At 40.6% G+C, this 17,103-nt stretch overlaps 1 protein-coding gene across 2 annotated transcripts in view; it reads right to left on the bottom strand.

Annotated features, from left to right (window-relative positions):
• The window catches only part of MKNK1 (MAP kinase interacting serine/threonine kinase 1), a 32,818-nt gene that overhangs the window by 3,945 nt on the left and 11,770 nt on the right, over nucleotides 1–17,103 (bottom strand). For both annotated transcript variants that reach the window (XM_019501363.1, XM_019501364.1), the window contains 9 exons: nucleotides 16,034–16,132; nucleotides 15,023–15,120; nucleotides 13,394–13,473; nucleotides 12,113–12,186; nucleotides 8,279–8,383; nucleotides 3,549–3,604; nucleotides 3,330–3,425; nucleotides 932–1,126; nucleotides 375–539 (listed from right to left, as the gene is read on the bottom strand). In XM_019501363.1, the coding sequence (XP_019356908.1) occupies nucleotides 375–539; nucleotides 932–1,126; nucleotides 3,330–3,425; nucleotides 3,549–3,604; nucleotides 8,279–8,383; nucleotides 12,113–12,186; nucleotides 13,394–13,473; nucleotides 15,023–15,120; nucleotides 16,034–16,132 (968 nt within the window). The remainder of the gene's footprint in view (nucleotides 1–374; nucleotides 540–931; nucleotides 1,127–3,329; nucleotides 3,426–3,548; nucleotides 3,605–8,278; nucleotides 8,384–12,112; nucleotides 12,187–13,393; nucleotides 13,474–15,022; nucleotides 15,121–16,033; nucleotides 16,133–17,103) is intronic.

Below are 17,103 nucleotides of genomic sequence, written 5' to 3'. Positions count from 1 at the left end.
CTCGGGTGCACATCAGAGCCTTTGATTCTGATGGGCCTACAAAGCTGGGAGCCCCAATTAGCCTGGCCACATGTTCAATTAATGGCATGCTATGAACCAGCTTTAAAGTTACTACACATATTTAGTGTAATAACTTTGTGGCTTATTCCTTGCTTTATCAGACCATTAGCTGAATTAATGTGTAGCCAAGCAACTACTTAAGATGTGATTAACTGGTTAATCATTTCTTAAGTGTAACGTGCGCCAGGGGCCTTAGACAAAATCCTATATCTATAATACATATAGCATAACGAGGAATAAATTCTGTACCTGAAGAATGCCAAAGCCTGAAGTAACAGCCTTGTGTCCAACCCAAGAGAAGTTATTCTACTTACCCCTTGTAACCATGGATGCTTCAGAACCTGAGCAGCACTCAGTCTTTCTTTGGCATCACGAACAAGCAACTTTGAGATGAGGTCTTTGGCATCACTGGAAATATGAGACCAGTCTTTGTCAGGGAACTCGTACTTGCCTTCCTGGATACTCTCAAAGAGCTTGTTCTACAAAAAAAGCCCGGCCATTTGCACCATGTAATAGCCCTGTATGATGCTCCAAGCCCTATGCCTAAAGAGACAGCATCCCACTTTTAGCTGGAGGATTCTGATTATGTTAAACCTACTTGGGGATAATGGAATATGAGACCCAGTCCTCAGATTTCACCCTCTAAACCCCCAAAAGGAAGAGGGGCTGCTAAGTCTCAGCTGAGAAGTTAAAAGGGGCATTTTGTACATATCACTAAGTCACTCGCCCACTTCTCAGTTGAGGCTTATTTTCTTAAAGGGCTGAGCTATGCAAGGAAGCCAGCACAGCTTGCTCAGTAACCCAGCCTCTTTTCCAAGATAACAAGGCTACCTACAGCTCTCCCCAAGAGATCCACACATGATAGAGGCACCTGGCAAACTCTGCAAACTTCTCCCCTGTCCCAGCCACAGTCTGTGCCACAGTTCCCCACGAAAGGAGGGTAGCCGCTGAGCATGATGTACAAAATCACCCCAAGACTCCACAGATCACAGCGTTTGTCATAGAATGTGGCCTCCTCTGTGAAGACTTCCACAACCTCTGGTGCCATGTATTCTGCAGAACCGCACTAAGGGACAGAAAAGAAAATAATCTAAATAGTGGTCATTGCTAGTGCGCCCAAATCAAACAGAAAAAAGCAGGCAATGAAAACAGGCCAGATTTTCATCTTTTGCTACTTAGAGGAACACTGAAATGACTGAAGCTGTCTAAATACAGGACTGGAAGTCAGGGACTTTTCATCTCATCTCCCATATCAATAGTGGCTTCAAGACAAAACCATTCTGCTTTTTGCATGTTGCAAGAGTAAGACTCGGATTCTGAGAAGCTTACGATGAAGAAAGTGTTTTGAACATGGAAAAAGCAAGTAATTCCAAAAAAAAGTTATCTAACTGTAGTTTCTGATGGCATGGGACCTATGCAGAACTCAGAGAAGGAAGGGCAGTAGGAAGTCTTGTCAGAATGGAAAGTAGTTAAGTGTGACTTACAGATGGGGAGAAGTGAGTCAGAATATTCCATTTGCACGCTATTTTAAAATCATAATTGCCACGATCAAGCCTGGCTATAAAAAGTAAATTAATTAATGGGGGTTGGTTTATTTATTGTTTAAGTAAAATTCTTTAAAAAGCCTCCTGCTCCACTGATAGACAATCTTTTCACTGCACTGCCAAAAAGTAGTACTCTGGCTTTATATGAGGATACGCTTATGAATTACAGAGATCGTGGAAAGCTTGACATTCTTACTGCAGATAACTACTGAGTCCTCCAACAGCCAGCTACTAACCTCAAATACTGAAAAGCAGAGAAAATTGCCATTTAAACCCAGTTATCACCATAAAAATAAAAGCAATGCAAAAAGCTTCCTTTTCAACAGAAAAAATAAGGAAAAGGAATTTTAGTGATGGCAGATCTCACAGCACAAAGTAAATGACAAACAAAATAAAACAGCTAAATAATCAGTTACTATGCCAGTTGCTTGGCAACTGCAAGAATTAAAGTGGATGTAAATGTACAAAAATTTGGTTTACTTAGACTGCGCAATCATGATAACAATATTTAATATGTAACACACATGAAAAGTAGTCCTGAATATACCTTGGAACAAGTCGGCCGATTGATGATAATCACTTATTTCTAAACAAGTTTTCATTTGAGTATTTTAAAGAACCCCCCAATTCTCACACAATTTGTCTTCCCGGCTGTGAGTCATGAAGTCAAATACATTGTGTACAAGCTCCAGCTAATGCATATGGTATGTTTAAACATACGGTAAAAGTAACTACTTCTGGCTCTTGGATGGTACAGCAAGAATCATGATGGCATTTGAGGGAGAGAAATCATGTGAAAGTTACTCACAGAAATGTGTCATCAAATAAATACAATCAAAACTGGTAAGTTTCTTTAGCCTGTGACAGATAGGACAACGGACACTTTTCTGTCCTCTTATTTTTGTGTTGCACTCCCTACGAAAACTCAAGTCTTGCAGCCAAAAGCAGTATCAACTTAAACATTAATTTTTTTGCAACTACTCAACAAAAATCATGTGCATGAAATAGGCTGCATTTCACATGGTAGATAATGAACAGCAAAGCACAATTTGCTATGAAATGATACCATCTTTTCCCTCATCAAATGGGAGATTCAGGACAGCAGATAAAAGATAGAGAGGTTCTACCCACTAGTTCTAGGCTCAGTAGAGGCATCATCTACTGTGAATTTTGATTCCTTCCCTATTTAGAGAAGGATTCCTTTAAGAAAAAAGCAATAGAGCTGTCTTACAGTGATTTGCCCCTTTGTCCCAAGAGAACATCATTTCAAGTGGAAGTTCACTAAAACTGGAATTGCAAAAAGCACATCTGAGAGCACTGAAACCATGTGGCATTTGTTTTCTGCCTGGCTATTTTATTATTCATATTGTATCAGCACTCACAGACCTCAATCTGGATGGCTGACCTATTGTGCAAGTTGCTGCACAAAATATAATCACAGCCCCTCATCTTAAACAATTCACAATCTAATTTAAGACAAGATGCAACTTGCAAATGTAATAATGAACATCTGCATATAAAGGCTAATTTGGTGCCTAAGTGGATGATGCTGATCTCTATGTTTTATTCCTTTAATTACAGAATGCCCACAACATCTGACACTGAACAAGTAATATTAAATATGATCTCTCCATAGTCAAAATAGTTACAGTTCACTCTTTATAAACTCTCTTCATTTCAGCAAACTGCTTTACAAGTGAAGCAGAAAAGGCCTACTTTACTTACTGGAGTAGTTAATTCGGGAGTAGTTATTGGAGTACACGCACTGTTCAACTTCACTCCGCTACCAAGGTCGAAGTCGCATATTTTCACTGGTGATACCTGAAAACATGTGGGGGTGGGGGGAAGGTTAAGGTACGGAAGCCAGGAATGAATGAAACAAGACCATAGGCATCAAGACCAGTGGTATAAAAAAGGAATTAAGAAAAAAAATTTGAAGAGCACCTTCTCTGGAGATTCACACAATATATTTTCAGGCTTCAGGTCTCGGTGAGCAATCCCTAAAACAGAAGGAAAAACATTACTGAACTGTGTATAAAGGGACAGTTTAATATGTTCATCCCATTTTACCTGTCTTCACTACCAGGGCACCTTATACTACATTGTGGTTCTCAGTCTGTTTCAAGTCCCTTTAATGATGGAGTAAACATCTTACTTGTGATGTACATTTGTACAATACAATTCTACAAGTCCTGCTATATCTTTTTATAATTCTAAACATGTACAAGATTAGCGAAGAAAAGAAAGTCAGCTATAAGGTGGTGTATTTACATGCACAATAATTGAGCCAAAGAATTTTTTAACCTTTTTAATAGTACAGTTTGCCTTTTCACTGAGACTGACTGGTGACAATAGCGGAAAGAAAATAACTATCTTTGAGGCAAATAAAAAGGATTGTTTACCAGGGGAAAATGTTGTTCCATTAATTAAGATATTGTAGTATGTTCATTGCTGTGTAAAACAAGAGATGATAGGGAATTCCCAAACTAGTACAGATAAGACGCATTCAAAAGCCTTATGGAGGGAATCTTCCAAGTAATTAATTTGCTTGGTTACTGATGGGAGAAGTCTTCAAGTAGGATTTTAAACACTGATCTGTGCAAACAATACATGAAGACGGTTGTATAGTGCTAAAGCATTTTTTTCAAAGACCTAAAACAGGTCATTACTACAAGCTTTTTCAACCAACCATATCTGAATTAACTTGTTTGTAATTTAATAATGGTCCCAGAATCACAGTGGCTAAACTTGGGCACTCCTGATCTATGCCTTTAGAGGGAACTTCATAAATGTTCAAGAGGAGAGAATCAAAGTCTATTAGATCAGGACACAAACTTGATTAAAAAACATTGCAATAATTAGATCTCTAACCAAAAGGAATCTTCAAAATATTGATAGCAGTGCAGGCTATACCACTTTCCTTTGCATGGAAGAAGATTAATGAGATAAACAATTCTCCTAGGGTGGTCCATGACAGATTTACAGTGGGGTGACAAGTTTTCCCAATATCTGACCCTAACATCTATCCTGTATTTCTCTGTTTATTATGTTTTTGTGGGATGTGGATTCAAATTTGTATCTCTGATCCATTACAGGAAGATAGGATTGGATGGGGTCCTCCTGACCCAGAGGTTAGCTCCCTGCATTTCATGGGCAATCATTCACCCAAGAACTCACTGGGTGAATGATTTGGGGGGGGGTTACATGACCAAGAAAGCTTTTGCTGTCTTAATAGTCTTCACAAGATCTATTCTCACTTTCTGAATTCTTTGACCATAGAAAGTAGGGCTGTGTGAAACAACATCATTTCAATTCAACTTCTGTTTCAACGGAACAGTGTTTCGTTTCGAGTTTCGGTTTGTTGAAACTGTTTTGATGCTGTTTCGATGCTTTGCCTGTAGGTTATTACAGGGAAACATAAAATGCAGCAGGCAGGCAGATTGGGGGTTCCCCTACACCCCCGGGAGCGCTGCTGGGGCTGTGCCCAAGTCCTCCTGGGGGTGTGAGCCGTCAATTTGCCTGCCAGATGACAGACTGGCACTGGACACAGCCCACACCAAGCACTGGGAAGATCACTGCTGCCACCGGTCCCAGGCTCCTCTCAACTCAGACCCCCCACCTGGCTGGCTCTGGTAGCAGGCAGGGCAGATCAGCTGGTGCAGGGACACTTCCCTGCCCGGGGATTGGGGCGGTGGGTCCCCGCATCAGCTGATCTGCCCTGCCCCCTACCAGAGCCAGCCAGGTGGAGGCCCGGGGCAGATCAGCCGGTGCAGGGACCCTCCCCTGCCCCAGTCTGCGCCCAAGCTGATCTGCCCCAGCCCTGCTGACCCTAGGCACCAGCAGCTGGCTCATGTCAGCCAGCAGGCGGATTGGGGGCCCGGCAGCACCCCCGGGAGGGCTGTGGGGGCTGTGCTGGGGTCCTCCCGGTGCTGGGTGCAGGCTGCGCTCAGTGCCGGTCTGTCATCTAGCAGGCAAAATCAGGGCCCTGCACCCCTGAAAGGCCTTCCCAGGGGTGTGGGGAGCCCCCGATCTGCCTGCCGGATGACAGGAGGTGGGTGCTCCTGCCCGGGACCAGTGCTGAAGCCAGTAAGCCTGGCTTCGAAACTCGAAACACTTTGAAACATTTTGAGTTCCCTTGTTTCGCTTCAAAGGCTTTTGTTTTGATTTCGCTGTTTCAAGCTCGAAATGCATTGGAACAGCTTCAAAACGAAACGTCGGGCGAAAATTTCGCACAGCTCTAATAGAAAGCTATTTCTCCTTATCCATCAATCCTATTTCCCATTGCTTGTAGACCCTCTGTTTAATAGCCCATTTGAGGTGGTTGTTCATCCACACAGGTTTTTACACTTTCCTTATTAATTTTTCCCCTCTTGCTTGGGATGCAAGCTCCTGATACTATTTGTATTTTTGCCTTAAAATAATTTCATGCCACTTCTACATTTAAGTGCCTTAGCTCTTCAACCCAGTCCTGTAACAACCTCGTTCAAGTTCTGTATTATAATTACACCGCACTGCTCAGGAAACCAAGCACCTGGCTTCCAAATATTTACGCAATGGTTTATTAGGCAGCTGTCAACCATGTTTGCCTCAGAGTAAGTGTAAAGGGCACACTATTACCCAAATGAGTTTGCCAACGACATCAATAGTTGCGTTAGCTTGAGTGAAGCAGTCATTTAAAGCAGTGCTTCCACCACAAAGCAATCTGCAATAGAACGGCTTTAATTTCCTGTTTGCATTAAATGGTCTGTGTGCCACTTGACTAATTATTTCAATGCCACACAATAGAATCATAAAATATATGGGGGGAAGGGGAAATCAAAGGAGATACTACTGCAAGCCCATTCCACGGCAATATCCCTGCTCTACTGATCTGTACCATATAATCAAATTCAACACAGAACAAGGGATGCAATTTATGAAATCATTTTGCAGAAGTGTCATAAGCTTCCTGGGCAACACTATACAAAGGGCAGGTCTCCTGCTAGGGAAGGGAATTGAGTGCACACTACGTAAATTTGCTGATGACACCAAGCTGAGTGGGGAGCAGACACTCTGGAGAAAAGCATTAGGATTCACAATGACCTTAAGAAATTGAAGAAAGGATCTGGAATAAATACGATAAAATTCAATAAGGACAATGTCAAAATACTGCATTTAGTCTGGAAAATTACATGTACAAGTATAAATTGAGAATTAGCTGGGCTGCAGTACTACAGAAAAGACTAGAAAAAACTGAGATTACTTCATCTCCAGGAAGAAGAGTGTATGTGTGGGGTGGAGGGTGGCATGGAGGGAAGAGTTTGATAACAGGCTTCAAATTAAAAAGAAAGGTGGGGGTGGGTAGTTAAAGAGGATGTGATCAACTACTCTGGGCCAGGAACAGAACAAGTAGAAACAGGGGAAGTTGCAACAGGGGAAATGTAGATTGAATATTAGGAACACCTTCTTTATACAAAAGGTGGCTCAGCAGTGTAACATAATCTAAAGAGGTTGTGGAATTGCCATCACTCTGTTTTTAAGTGCAGGTTGGACACTCGGCTGAGATGGCATAGAACAGGACAATACTACCTTGAACACGAGTTTGGACAAGATGACTTCCTGACATTTGGTTGGGATGATCTAGCTGGGGCTGGTCCTGCTTTGAGCAGGGGGCTGTACTAGATGTGACCTCCTGAGGTCCCTTCCAACCCTCATTGTCTGTGATTCTATGATTCCTTCCAGCCCTAATGTCCTATGAGACTGTGGTCAGCGGGGAGGATACAAGTCCAACTAGTAAGCAAGTTTACACCACCTGCTGTTGATTTAAGGTCTGGTTACTTGCAATCCACTCTCATGCTCCAGTAGTACAATGATGAAAGCATGCCATTAACAACACAATTTGATCTATAGAGGGCCCGCAATCCAGATCGTAACAATTTAGCTTTACTTGTACCAAACGATTTCCATGCTAATATATCTAAGCTATACAAAGCACTTTGTACATTTTGAGTTTTGAATTACTCCAACCTGAAAAAGGACAGAAAATAAGATTTTCAGTAAGATGAGCCTCCCCAAACAGATGTGCACACACAGATCTCTGCACCTGGACCTAGCCCTATTGAAATCACCTGCTTCAAGCAAGGAGGGAGGTTTGCTTACACTTGTCTCCTTGAATGATGAAAAGAATCTGCAGTACACACAGGGATATAAGTTGTAGCCGTGTTGATCTAAGGACATAGGCAAACAAGGTTCTTCAGGTAAATCTGGTATCTTTTATTAGAACAACTCAAATAGTTGGAAAAAATCTTCTTTGCAAGCTTTCGGGCCTCTTTGCAAGCTTTCAAAAGGTGTTTGTACCCAAATGCTTGCAAAGAAGATTTTTTCCAACTATTTGAGTTGCTCTAATGAAAGATATCACATTTACCCAAAGAAAACTGTCTGTAATACACACACACACTTCTATAATCAGAGTACCCCAGGTAAGTATCTTAAAAAAAGATTCCACATAGGACTAAAACAGAAGATAAAGATGTAAAAGCAGCCTTTCCACACTGCCTTAATCAATAAATTACATCAAAAACAGATGTAACTTTCAATATTATAGTGATCCCCGGATTCTCATTTAACTGGCCTTATTCCAAAAGAGGAAGGATCAAGACCGAAACTGGTGAATAGACTGAGGATTTTTTTTTCACCTTTTGTATGCAGAAAATCCAGAGCATAGGCAACATCTCTCACCACCCTGCTGGCTTCGCGTTCATTAAAGTGTTTTCGCTTTTGTATGTGAGCCAAGATAGAACCTGTGAAGGTGACAGACAAAACACAAGTGCTACTTTATGCAAAATACCACCTGTATTAGTAAAAGGTCTGGTCTACTTCAAGATGAGATGCATTAGCCATGGTGTGTTTATAACAGAGGGCTAACCTCAGAATCAGCAGGGCCAAAAGGTAATTCAATTACATCAACTATCTGTAATTAGATTAAGAGAGGGTTTCAAATTTGCCCAAAAGGACAGGTTTACATAGTTTTGGTTTCATTCATCATCACATCTACATGCTTTTCACTAAAAAAATTACAGGGGAATGACTAGTAACCTTAATCCTGTATCTAGTATCATCTTTCAGATTATCTCCTGGTAAATAGCACATATGGACAGAACAGAGTAAGGATTTAAGAAATGAGGAGGCATACCGAATGTATAATTTGGCTTGAGAGCAGACGCTCTAGAGCAGTGGTCTCCAAACTTTTTTGATCACACACCCCTATCAGTAAAAAATTTTTGTCCATGCACTCCCAATATATGTATATTTATATAAATAGAAATAGAAGTTCTAATATTTTCTTCCCACACCCCACTTTGGAGACCACTGCTCTAGAGCAAGAGTGCTCAACCTCCAGCCTGGGGTGCCGTATCATCCATGACACTGCTCTCCCACTGCCAAATTCCCAGCTCCCTGGCATGCACGGGGTAAGGGAACAGTTTTGGGCCCCACATCCAGATCCGGCCTGCAGACAGCTTGATCCGGCCCAAGGATGGGTTCTGTACCACCCACCTGGGCCAAAAGACTGAGCATCACAGCTCTAGAGTGTCAGGAAAGCTAGAGGGGGTGGGGGGAGGAGAATACCCATTTCCTACCACATCAGGATATTAGAGAAGTTGTGCAAGTTTCCTATACATTTCAAAAACCTCATCCAAGGTCTTAGCACCTCAGCTGCCACCAAATGTTAGGAAGATCATAAAAGCCAGTCTCTGCCATGCAACCAAATGAGCCAGGTATCACCTATTTTGTGTAACATGCACTGAAGTGGTAAATTGCCCTAGAAGTCAAGCACAGAAGGAGAATTGCACCCAAAATGAAAGCCCTGAGGCAGTAGAGCAGTGATTGTCAACCTCCTTAGACTCAAAGCACCTGTTGGAAAATGCCAGCTCTCAGTTTTCACATATTTTTTTTTTAACCACAGAAAAAGAATAAAGCAAACTCTGTTGCAAAGGACCCAGAAAGACAACAACAGCTCAGAGTTTTTTTTTAACGCTCTGGGGGTGTATATTGTAGCCATGTTGGTCTAAGGCCATAGGCAGACATGGTTCTTCGGGTAAATCCGATATCTTTTATTAGACCAACTCAAAGAGTTGGAAAAATTCTTCTTAGCAAGATTTTGGGCACAAACACCCTTTGTCTGGCTGAGGTAGCGTCTGCAGATACTTTGGGGAATTTTTACACATGCTGGGACGTGGTGCCCGGCACTTTTAATTAGCGAGTTGGGCTAATTAAAAGCGCCTGCACATCGCGTGTATCAGCATCCCTACGGGTCCCCGCGCTGAAAAAAATGGTGGTGAAGTGCTTTGAACAAAAGCTCACTGAACATGTTTTATTTCAAAGCACCCCACTACCATTTTTTCAGCATGGACACATGTGGGGATGCTGATACATGTGACATGGAAGGTTGCCAGAGCACTTGATTTGTGTGCTCCAGCAGACTGAATGAATCAAGTTTGCTCCGACATGCTGGATTTCCAGCGCGTCAGAGCAGGCTCTGCACACGTGTGTGCGAGTCCTTGGATTCCTACTCAAAATCCCTGGGTTTATCTTGTGAATCATGTCTGCACACACAACCATGCTAACATTTTGTGGCACCATGCTATCGTTGCTGTCCACCCTTGAAAGGATCTTGGGACACCTTGATTGAAAATCACTGCAGTAGAGGTTTATACTCTAAACTGCTTCAACTCTATTGTTTTTAAGTTCTAGGAAGGAAACTTTGCACCCTGGGCTATGGAGGCTGATGTTCCCCAACAATTATCCATTATGCTGCTGCTACCACTCCTGCTTAAACAGTGCCCCAGATAGAAAAGGGAAATGGCTATTGGAACAGATCGGTAAAACTAAGCTTCTGATCACTAGGCTATACTTACTTAGAAAAAGGATCCTGTATTAGGTTTTGGGGTATGGACACAAAGGTTCTTTTTGAGCTGAGGAAACAATGCTTCAAAAGGCCTGGAAGAAGCCTACTCCTAGGTAGAGTCTGGAAAATGTCAAATCACGCAAGAGCTCTCCTGCGCTGATGGCAGTATCTGCTAGCTTGCTAAGCTTTGCCCCTTTATAGCAGACTGAGTTCAGAGGGTCTTTCCTGTAGAGCTGTTATGTATAGCTATAGAAAGCAATAAGCTTTCCTGTCTGTCCTTATGAAGCAGTTCCTGGGGACTCTACAGAAAGGCAGCAAATGAAATGGCCCAGGTCAATCAAAAGGTATGCGTTTCACTTGGTAGAAAGAAACAAGCCTTTTTTCTCTTTTCTTTTAAACAAGCTTACTTTAGATCACTTCTTTGCTCATCACTGGTCTGCCAAATCCTCTCACAAAGGAATTGCACTAAATAGTGGCGGTAATGCAACCAGATTATATCTATATGTAAAAGATACAAAATTACACCCTCTGGTCCCAAACTCAGTTTCTTACACCCTACGCGTGTAGACGCTATGCAAGATGCTTTAGAAGCAGAAAAAGGTAGAAGGGTAAGGAAAGAACAAATGAGAGTCCCTCTTAAATAATCCACCTGCAAACTGATGTAGGAACCATACTGACAGCACCTTAGAGAAAGAAAAAAGCCAATAGCTTATAACCTAAGTAGGAAATCTTTGCCTCAATGAAGTAAATGCAGCTTTAAAAGAAGCCAGCCTGAAATGGTGGACCATTCAGAGAGAGAAAAAGAGGGACTGAATTCAATGCAGAATGAATTCAGTACCGAAACATGCCTACTGGAGATAAGGCAATTAGTTTGTACTGAAAAAGCATGCGTTTCCTGTGCATCATGTGGTTCAACAGCAGACAGCTTTGGGGACAGTGACATCAGAAAGCAGACATTTACAGGGACAAGCAAAGTGTGTGGCTTTGTGAAATACCTCAATCCTGCTGAGGTTTCAAGCACAAAAAAAAAGTTGTATATAGGGTCTGAGAACCGGTAAAAAGGAATAATGAATTTGACCAGGACTTCAAGACAGGACATAAGCAAGGCATTTTGCAAATGCCTTGTGATTACAATCACAAGACATTTTCCCCTTCAATTTCCAGGAAAAAAATAAATGATAGCACATGAACACCACAGTATGGTGAAGTAAGATACCACCAGGCTTCCTTGTCTCCATGTTATACCCCCAGTATTTTTGCTTCTGTTAAGATAATGTAAAAACACTTCAAATTGTGCATTCTACCACTTCACCTAGAGGTAACCATTGATTTGATAATTATACTGCATGTCCTCCATCCTGATAAAGTTAACATTGTCATTGCTTAATTATAAAGCAGAAGATTTGTAAAACATATAACCAGATCTATTTTCTTTTATGAAGACAAGTCTCGGAGAGCATGCTAAAAAGCTACTCTCTATAAATGATTTCAATTTTTTTCCACATAAGCATCTATGCATTTAAAATAAATTCTTCACCTTCTGCCTTAAAAGCTCTCAAAAGCAGAGGGAAGAACAGATCAAGCTAACTGTTAATGAAAAATGCACAATTATACTGTACAGTACCTCCTCGCAATTTCTCGAAGACAAGGTAATACCTTGTGTCATCTTCAAAAAATTCTATTAACTCCAAAATGTTCCTTAGAGAAAATAAAAAAAAACAAAAACACAATGGGAAGAGTGTATTGAATATCTATTTATCTATGTTAAAATAATTATTGACAAAAATAAAATCACTAATTAATGAGCTGCTGTGATAAACTGACATTTTAAAAGGATGTATTTTCCATCACCTCACAACAGTCAGACTCCACTACTTAAATTTCAGTCACTGAAACATAATGCGGTACACCAGGCAAGGTTATAAAAAGAGCCACGTTACCGTTCACTTGAAAAGAAGATAACCTCTAATAGGCTGTAGTTAATAATTTGGAACAGGACATCTGTCCCAAAGGCAAGAATAAAAATAATTACTTGCTTTTCTTCTCTGCAAGTTACAGGGCAGAAAGCTCATAGTGCTCAAAGGAGACAGCAGCATCTGTCACCTATACTTTGGGCTCAGCACAATCACCTAGTGGTCACAACTAAGTAGACTGTGTCCTCTGCAGCAGAAAGTATAAATATCTCTAGGTATCTTAAGAATTAGATTTACTGATAAGACAATTCTACGTTTATGGTATATTCAAAATCTATACTTCACACTGTCATCACAGTTCCAGGTTTTATCACCGACATGCTATATGCTCATACACAGCATTAGCTGCATAACAGAAATGCAGATGTAGCAATTTCTCCCCCTAGAAAAGCTAACAAAGGTCTATCAGCCTAGTGTATACATTTGTTTTAAAAGAGGCTTTACCAAAAGTATCAGCACAAGGCACTAGTATTTGATCCAGACAAGTTTTTTCAGTTGCCTTTGATGACTAAGTATGACCCGTTTTGCAATATTGCCATAATGTGCCCAATATTAAGTAGGTAATTGCAAAGAGCCTGACATAGGAGACCTGTGTACATAAATATGGGACATTACCAATATTGAGATAATAAGAGTAACTAAGTCTCTCAAGACAAAACTAGAAAAGCAAAAAAGGCCATTCATCATCCACCCATATTACTTCCATGCTAATCTGGATACTATAGGTTTGAAGCCTCCCCCTTTTTCTAAATATTTTTTTCCAACTTTCAGACAAAATGCAAACCTAGCAGAAGTGAAAGTTACCCATTTAAAACAGAAGTTGGATTCTAACCTGATCTGAAGGGTTGGGGACAAAAAGGTGTCTTGCCCCACCCAGTCCCACACTTACAAGAAACGCCCACTAAAAATAAAATATGAAACTCAATACTTACTTGTTACCCTGACACTGGTACAATGTTTCCACTTCCCGAAAAACCCTACTCCGACTATGTCCAACCTTCTTCTCAATTATCTGTTAAAAAAAATTGGAGTCTCTATTTAAAAAAGCCTTTGGATTTGGATTTGGCTTTGGATGCCAGACATTCAGAGTTAGAATTTTAGTCATGCCCTGTCCCAAGGATATACATATATGGCTTCCTAAGCTTCACATGCGGTAAGTATTATAATCGCTTCAACTAATTAAGTTCTGGAAGGCATCCAGATTACTCTGGTATTGAGAGCAATTATAAGAACAACAAGGAGAGAGATGAGAAAAAAGGAAACAGAACCCACAAGCTGGTTTATCAGTTGCAAGTTTTTTCCTGCCATTTTTAACTATGTGTGAATAGAAGAGGAAATCCTGTTGAGCTTTTGCAAGAAAGTGTTTTATACCACTAAAAAGAAAAGCACAAAGTTGCTACAGCATCTAATTAAGTGGTTTTCCTAGATCAGAGTTTGGGTTGCTAGTGCAAATGTCCCTCTGCAGATCTCAACCAGAAACCTCCTCACATGAAAACCACAAGCGTGGGGACCTCAAAGCATGTAATGCGACACTGTTAAAAGGAGGAAGAGACAGGATGATGCAGAAGAGTTGAGATTAAATGAGAGGTATAAGGTTTGAAAGTCTATGAAGTAGCTTCAAGTACTGTAATTCTGTCTTGAATGCTATAGTTTCTCCCTTTCATAAGCATGAAAATGCACCCATGAAAAAAGAAACCCATAGGCCAGTACTGCAAGGTAGCAAGTTCTGTACTGCAGTTTATTCATAAAGCCGCTAGTGCTCTAGTCAGTTTTCCACTTTCAACAAATTCAAATGCAATAGGTTTCAGCAACTATAGGGCCAGATTGCTATAGAGACTTCAAGCCAGCTTCAGTGTAGGTGTCCACATAGGATGTAGGCAAGTAAGAGTGTACTAAGACAATCAGTGAAATGCCTAGACTAGCACTTCCACTTGCAATTAATTGCTGACTCAAAATACAGACAAAAATGAGCCTGTCAAAGTAGGCCCCAAATGCTTTATAACCCCATGGGAGATGCCATGAAAAAAAAATCTGTGCCATAGTATTTACCCCTATCAAATAAGAAGAAACAGCAATATGTGAAACCATGCTGGTAAATGGAACACTTTATCCATTGGGCTACTCTGCCAAAAGCTATTGAATTAAACCATCCTAACCACCTGCTCTCCAGTCAGAAAAGTAAATGCACTGTGGTGGACCAAAGGTTATTCAAGCAAACTGGAAAAAAAAAAGCTTCTGCTGGACATTTCCCCTCTACTTTCCTGCATCAAGACACTGGCTGCTCATATTCCATTCAAAATGGAAATGAAAGAAAATGTTAATGGGAGGTCAGGTCTGGGATCTAACCACTGCACAGTATTAGTATTCTGTGCAAGCTTTGCCCATTGCTAAAATTTCAACTTCAGCCTGAAGGTATGATAGTGAAGACTTTGTTTCAAGCACTGAAATCTTTTTTAGAAAGCCCTTGATATTACCTGCTCAATTACAGGCATTCATCACTGACATATCAGGAATAAAACACTGCAAGCGCCAATGGCTCTCTCTTTGGATGCTATACCTACTTTTACTGCATACTCTTTCCCAGTTTGCAGGCTAACAGCACCCTGAACCTTGGCATAGGCTCCCTCACCAAGCAGCTCAGTCGTCAGTTTATACAAATCTGGCAAAGAAATCCAGAACAAAGCAATCAGTAAAGAGAAGCATTTCCGCGAACAACAAAGAGACAAGCTACTCATTTGATGAATATTTCTGATATGAAAGCAGCCGAGAGAATTATCTTGGTAATAAACTGGGGGAGTTGGATTTATGCAGCATTTTCAGTCAGATGCATCAGGTTTAATTATGCTTCATTTTTCATCTCTTGTGCTCGCCACCCAAACAAAGTTAAAATGAATTTCATCGTAGGAGTGAAATTTCAATCCTGTCCTATTGGAAACATTTTCTAACTCAATGACTGCTGGAATGTTGTCTACTTTTCATATATTCCCATTTTCTTACCTATTGGGGAGTTTAAATATTTAGCGCTGTGGGTACATTTTTCCTCAAGTGGAACATATTTAATCATTGCTTTATCAAAGAATGCTCTAGCTTAAGAAATCTGTAGTAACTCCAAGTTCTTCACAAATACCTTATATAACATTGTAATTTTGAAGTTTAAACTTCAGTAATTGAAACTGGGTTTCCTATCAGTGCTACTTTCATAAAATATGTTATTGATTAGTTCAACTGCATTGAGCTAATCAATAACATGAGTTGGGATTTTACATACACATGACTTAACAACATCATTTACATGCATTCATTCTCAAGGAAGAAACATTTTAAAGGGGTGGTACCTTGTCTACTCTAAAACAAAATAAAAAGTTTATAATGAAAATGAAGTAGAGACATCACCACAATAATTAAGGAACGGAATGTAAATTGGGGGAAACAGGTAGAGATACGGGATGAAATAACATGAATTTTCTTTTGTTGACCATCAGCAACTAAGGTTAAGTTTAGAAAACAGACAGGAGCTAAGGAATAAAGTCTGTAAGTGTTAAAATTAAGATACACTGCAAACTGACACCAACCTTCAAACTTCCCAGGAAGATGGTCTGTGGCTCTGGTTCTCTTTTTCTTTTTCCTTTTGCCATTATCTGGTATAGGGAAAGGCTGACTGATGACCATCTCTGTGTGGCAGAACATAAAGGTGGCTTTAATGTACAATCAAACCTACTGTAGGTCAGAAGGCAGTGAACAGAGCCTCAAACCATCCACAACTGTCATTGCTTTTCTTCATCATAAGCAGACCAGCTCTCCCACAAAAATCAGAAGAAACCTAAAAGTCAAATCAGGAAGCCGATTAGGCAGAGAGTTGATAAAACAGAAAAATGACATAGAAACAGAAACACAAGTGTGCAACCATCATAAAGCTCCAGTGAACATTGCTCTGCCTCATGGGTGGTCACCTGTGGCACAGGTGCCACAAGTGACATGGGCAGCTTCTGCGTGGCACATAGCAGATGAGGAGAGGGAGCAGGGAGCACAATGGCAGATAGGGCAGGAAGCAAAAAGCAAAGCAGATTGGACAGAGGAAAAGGACTGGAGTGACACTCAGGGAGGGTGTGTGCTAACTGGTGGTATGTCTGTCAAAAAGGTTAGCCTCCACTGCTAATACCATAGCTAATACCTTATAATACCATAGCAATCGGCACATGTGTACCAAGCTGACAACATGCTTGGTGCTGTTATCCTATCCCCGTAAATATTCAGTCCTCATGCGATTTAAACTATGCTCTTGACTTCCAGCAAAGGAACTCGTTGCCACAAGATAATAAATACTATATGTTCTTGCAACTTCATTTCATATCCTTTTATTTTGGGGAGAAAGGAACTATAGAGCCTCTGGATCTGCACCCCCTACCATTATCTATTTCACATTCTTCTCCCTTAGTCTTCTCTCTGAACAGAACTATTTAATTTTTTAATACTATTTCATACCTCTTGTACCATCCATGCTGGCCATGATAATTAGATCAAACCATTAGCATGGTTTTGACAAAACCCTGTCAACCATTTTCCAGAACATTTGTCATAGGATTCTTAAACAGACACGTATACTTAAAAAAAAAAAAAAAAAAAAAAAAAAAAAAAAAAAAAA

This window comes from Gavialis gangeticus, unplaced genomic scaffold, assembly GCF_001723915.1.
Source record: "Gavialis gangeticus isolate Ggan-Ray unplaced genomic scaffold, GavGan_comp1, whole genome shotgun sequence".
Classification (NCBI taxonomy): Eukaryota; Metazoa; Chordata; order Crocodylia; family Gavialidae; genus Gavialis; species Gavialis gangeticus.
The sequence above is the reverse complement of the archived record's forward strand: the minus strand, read 5'-3'. Positions and strand labels throughout refer to the sequence as shown.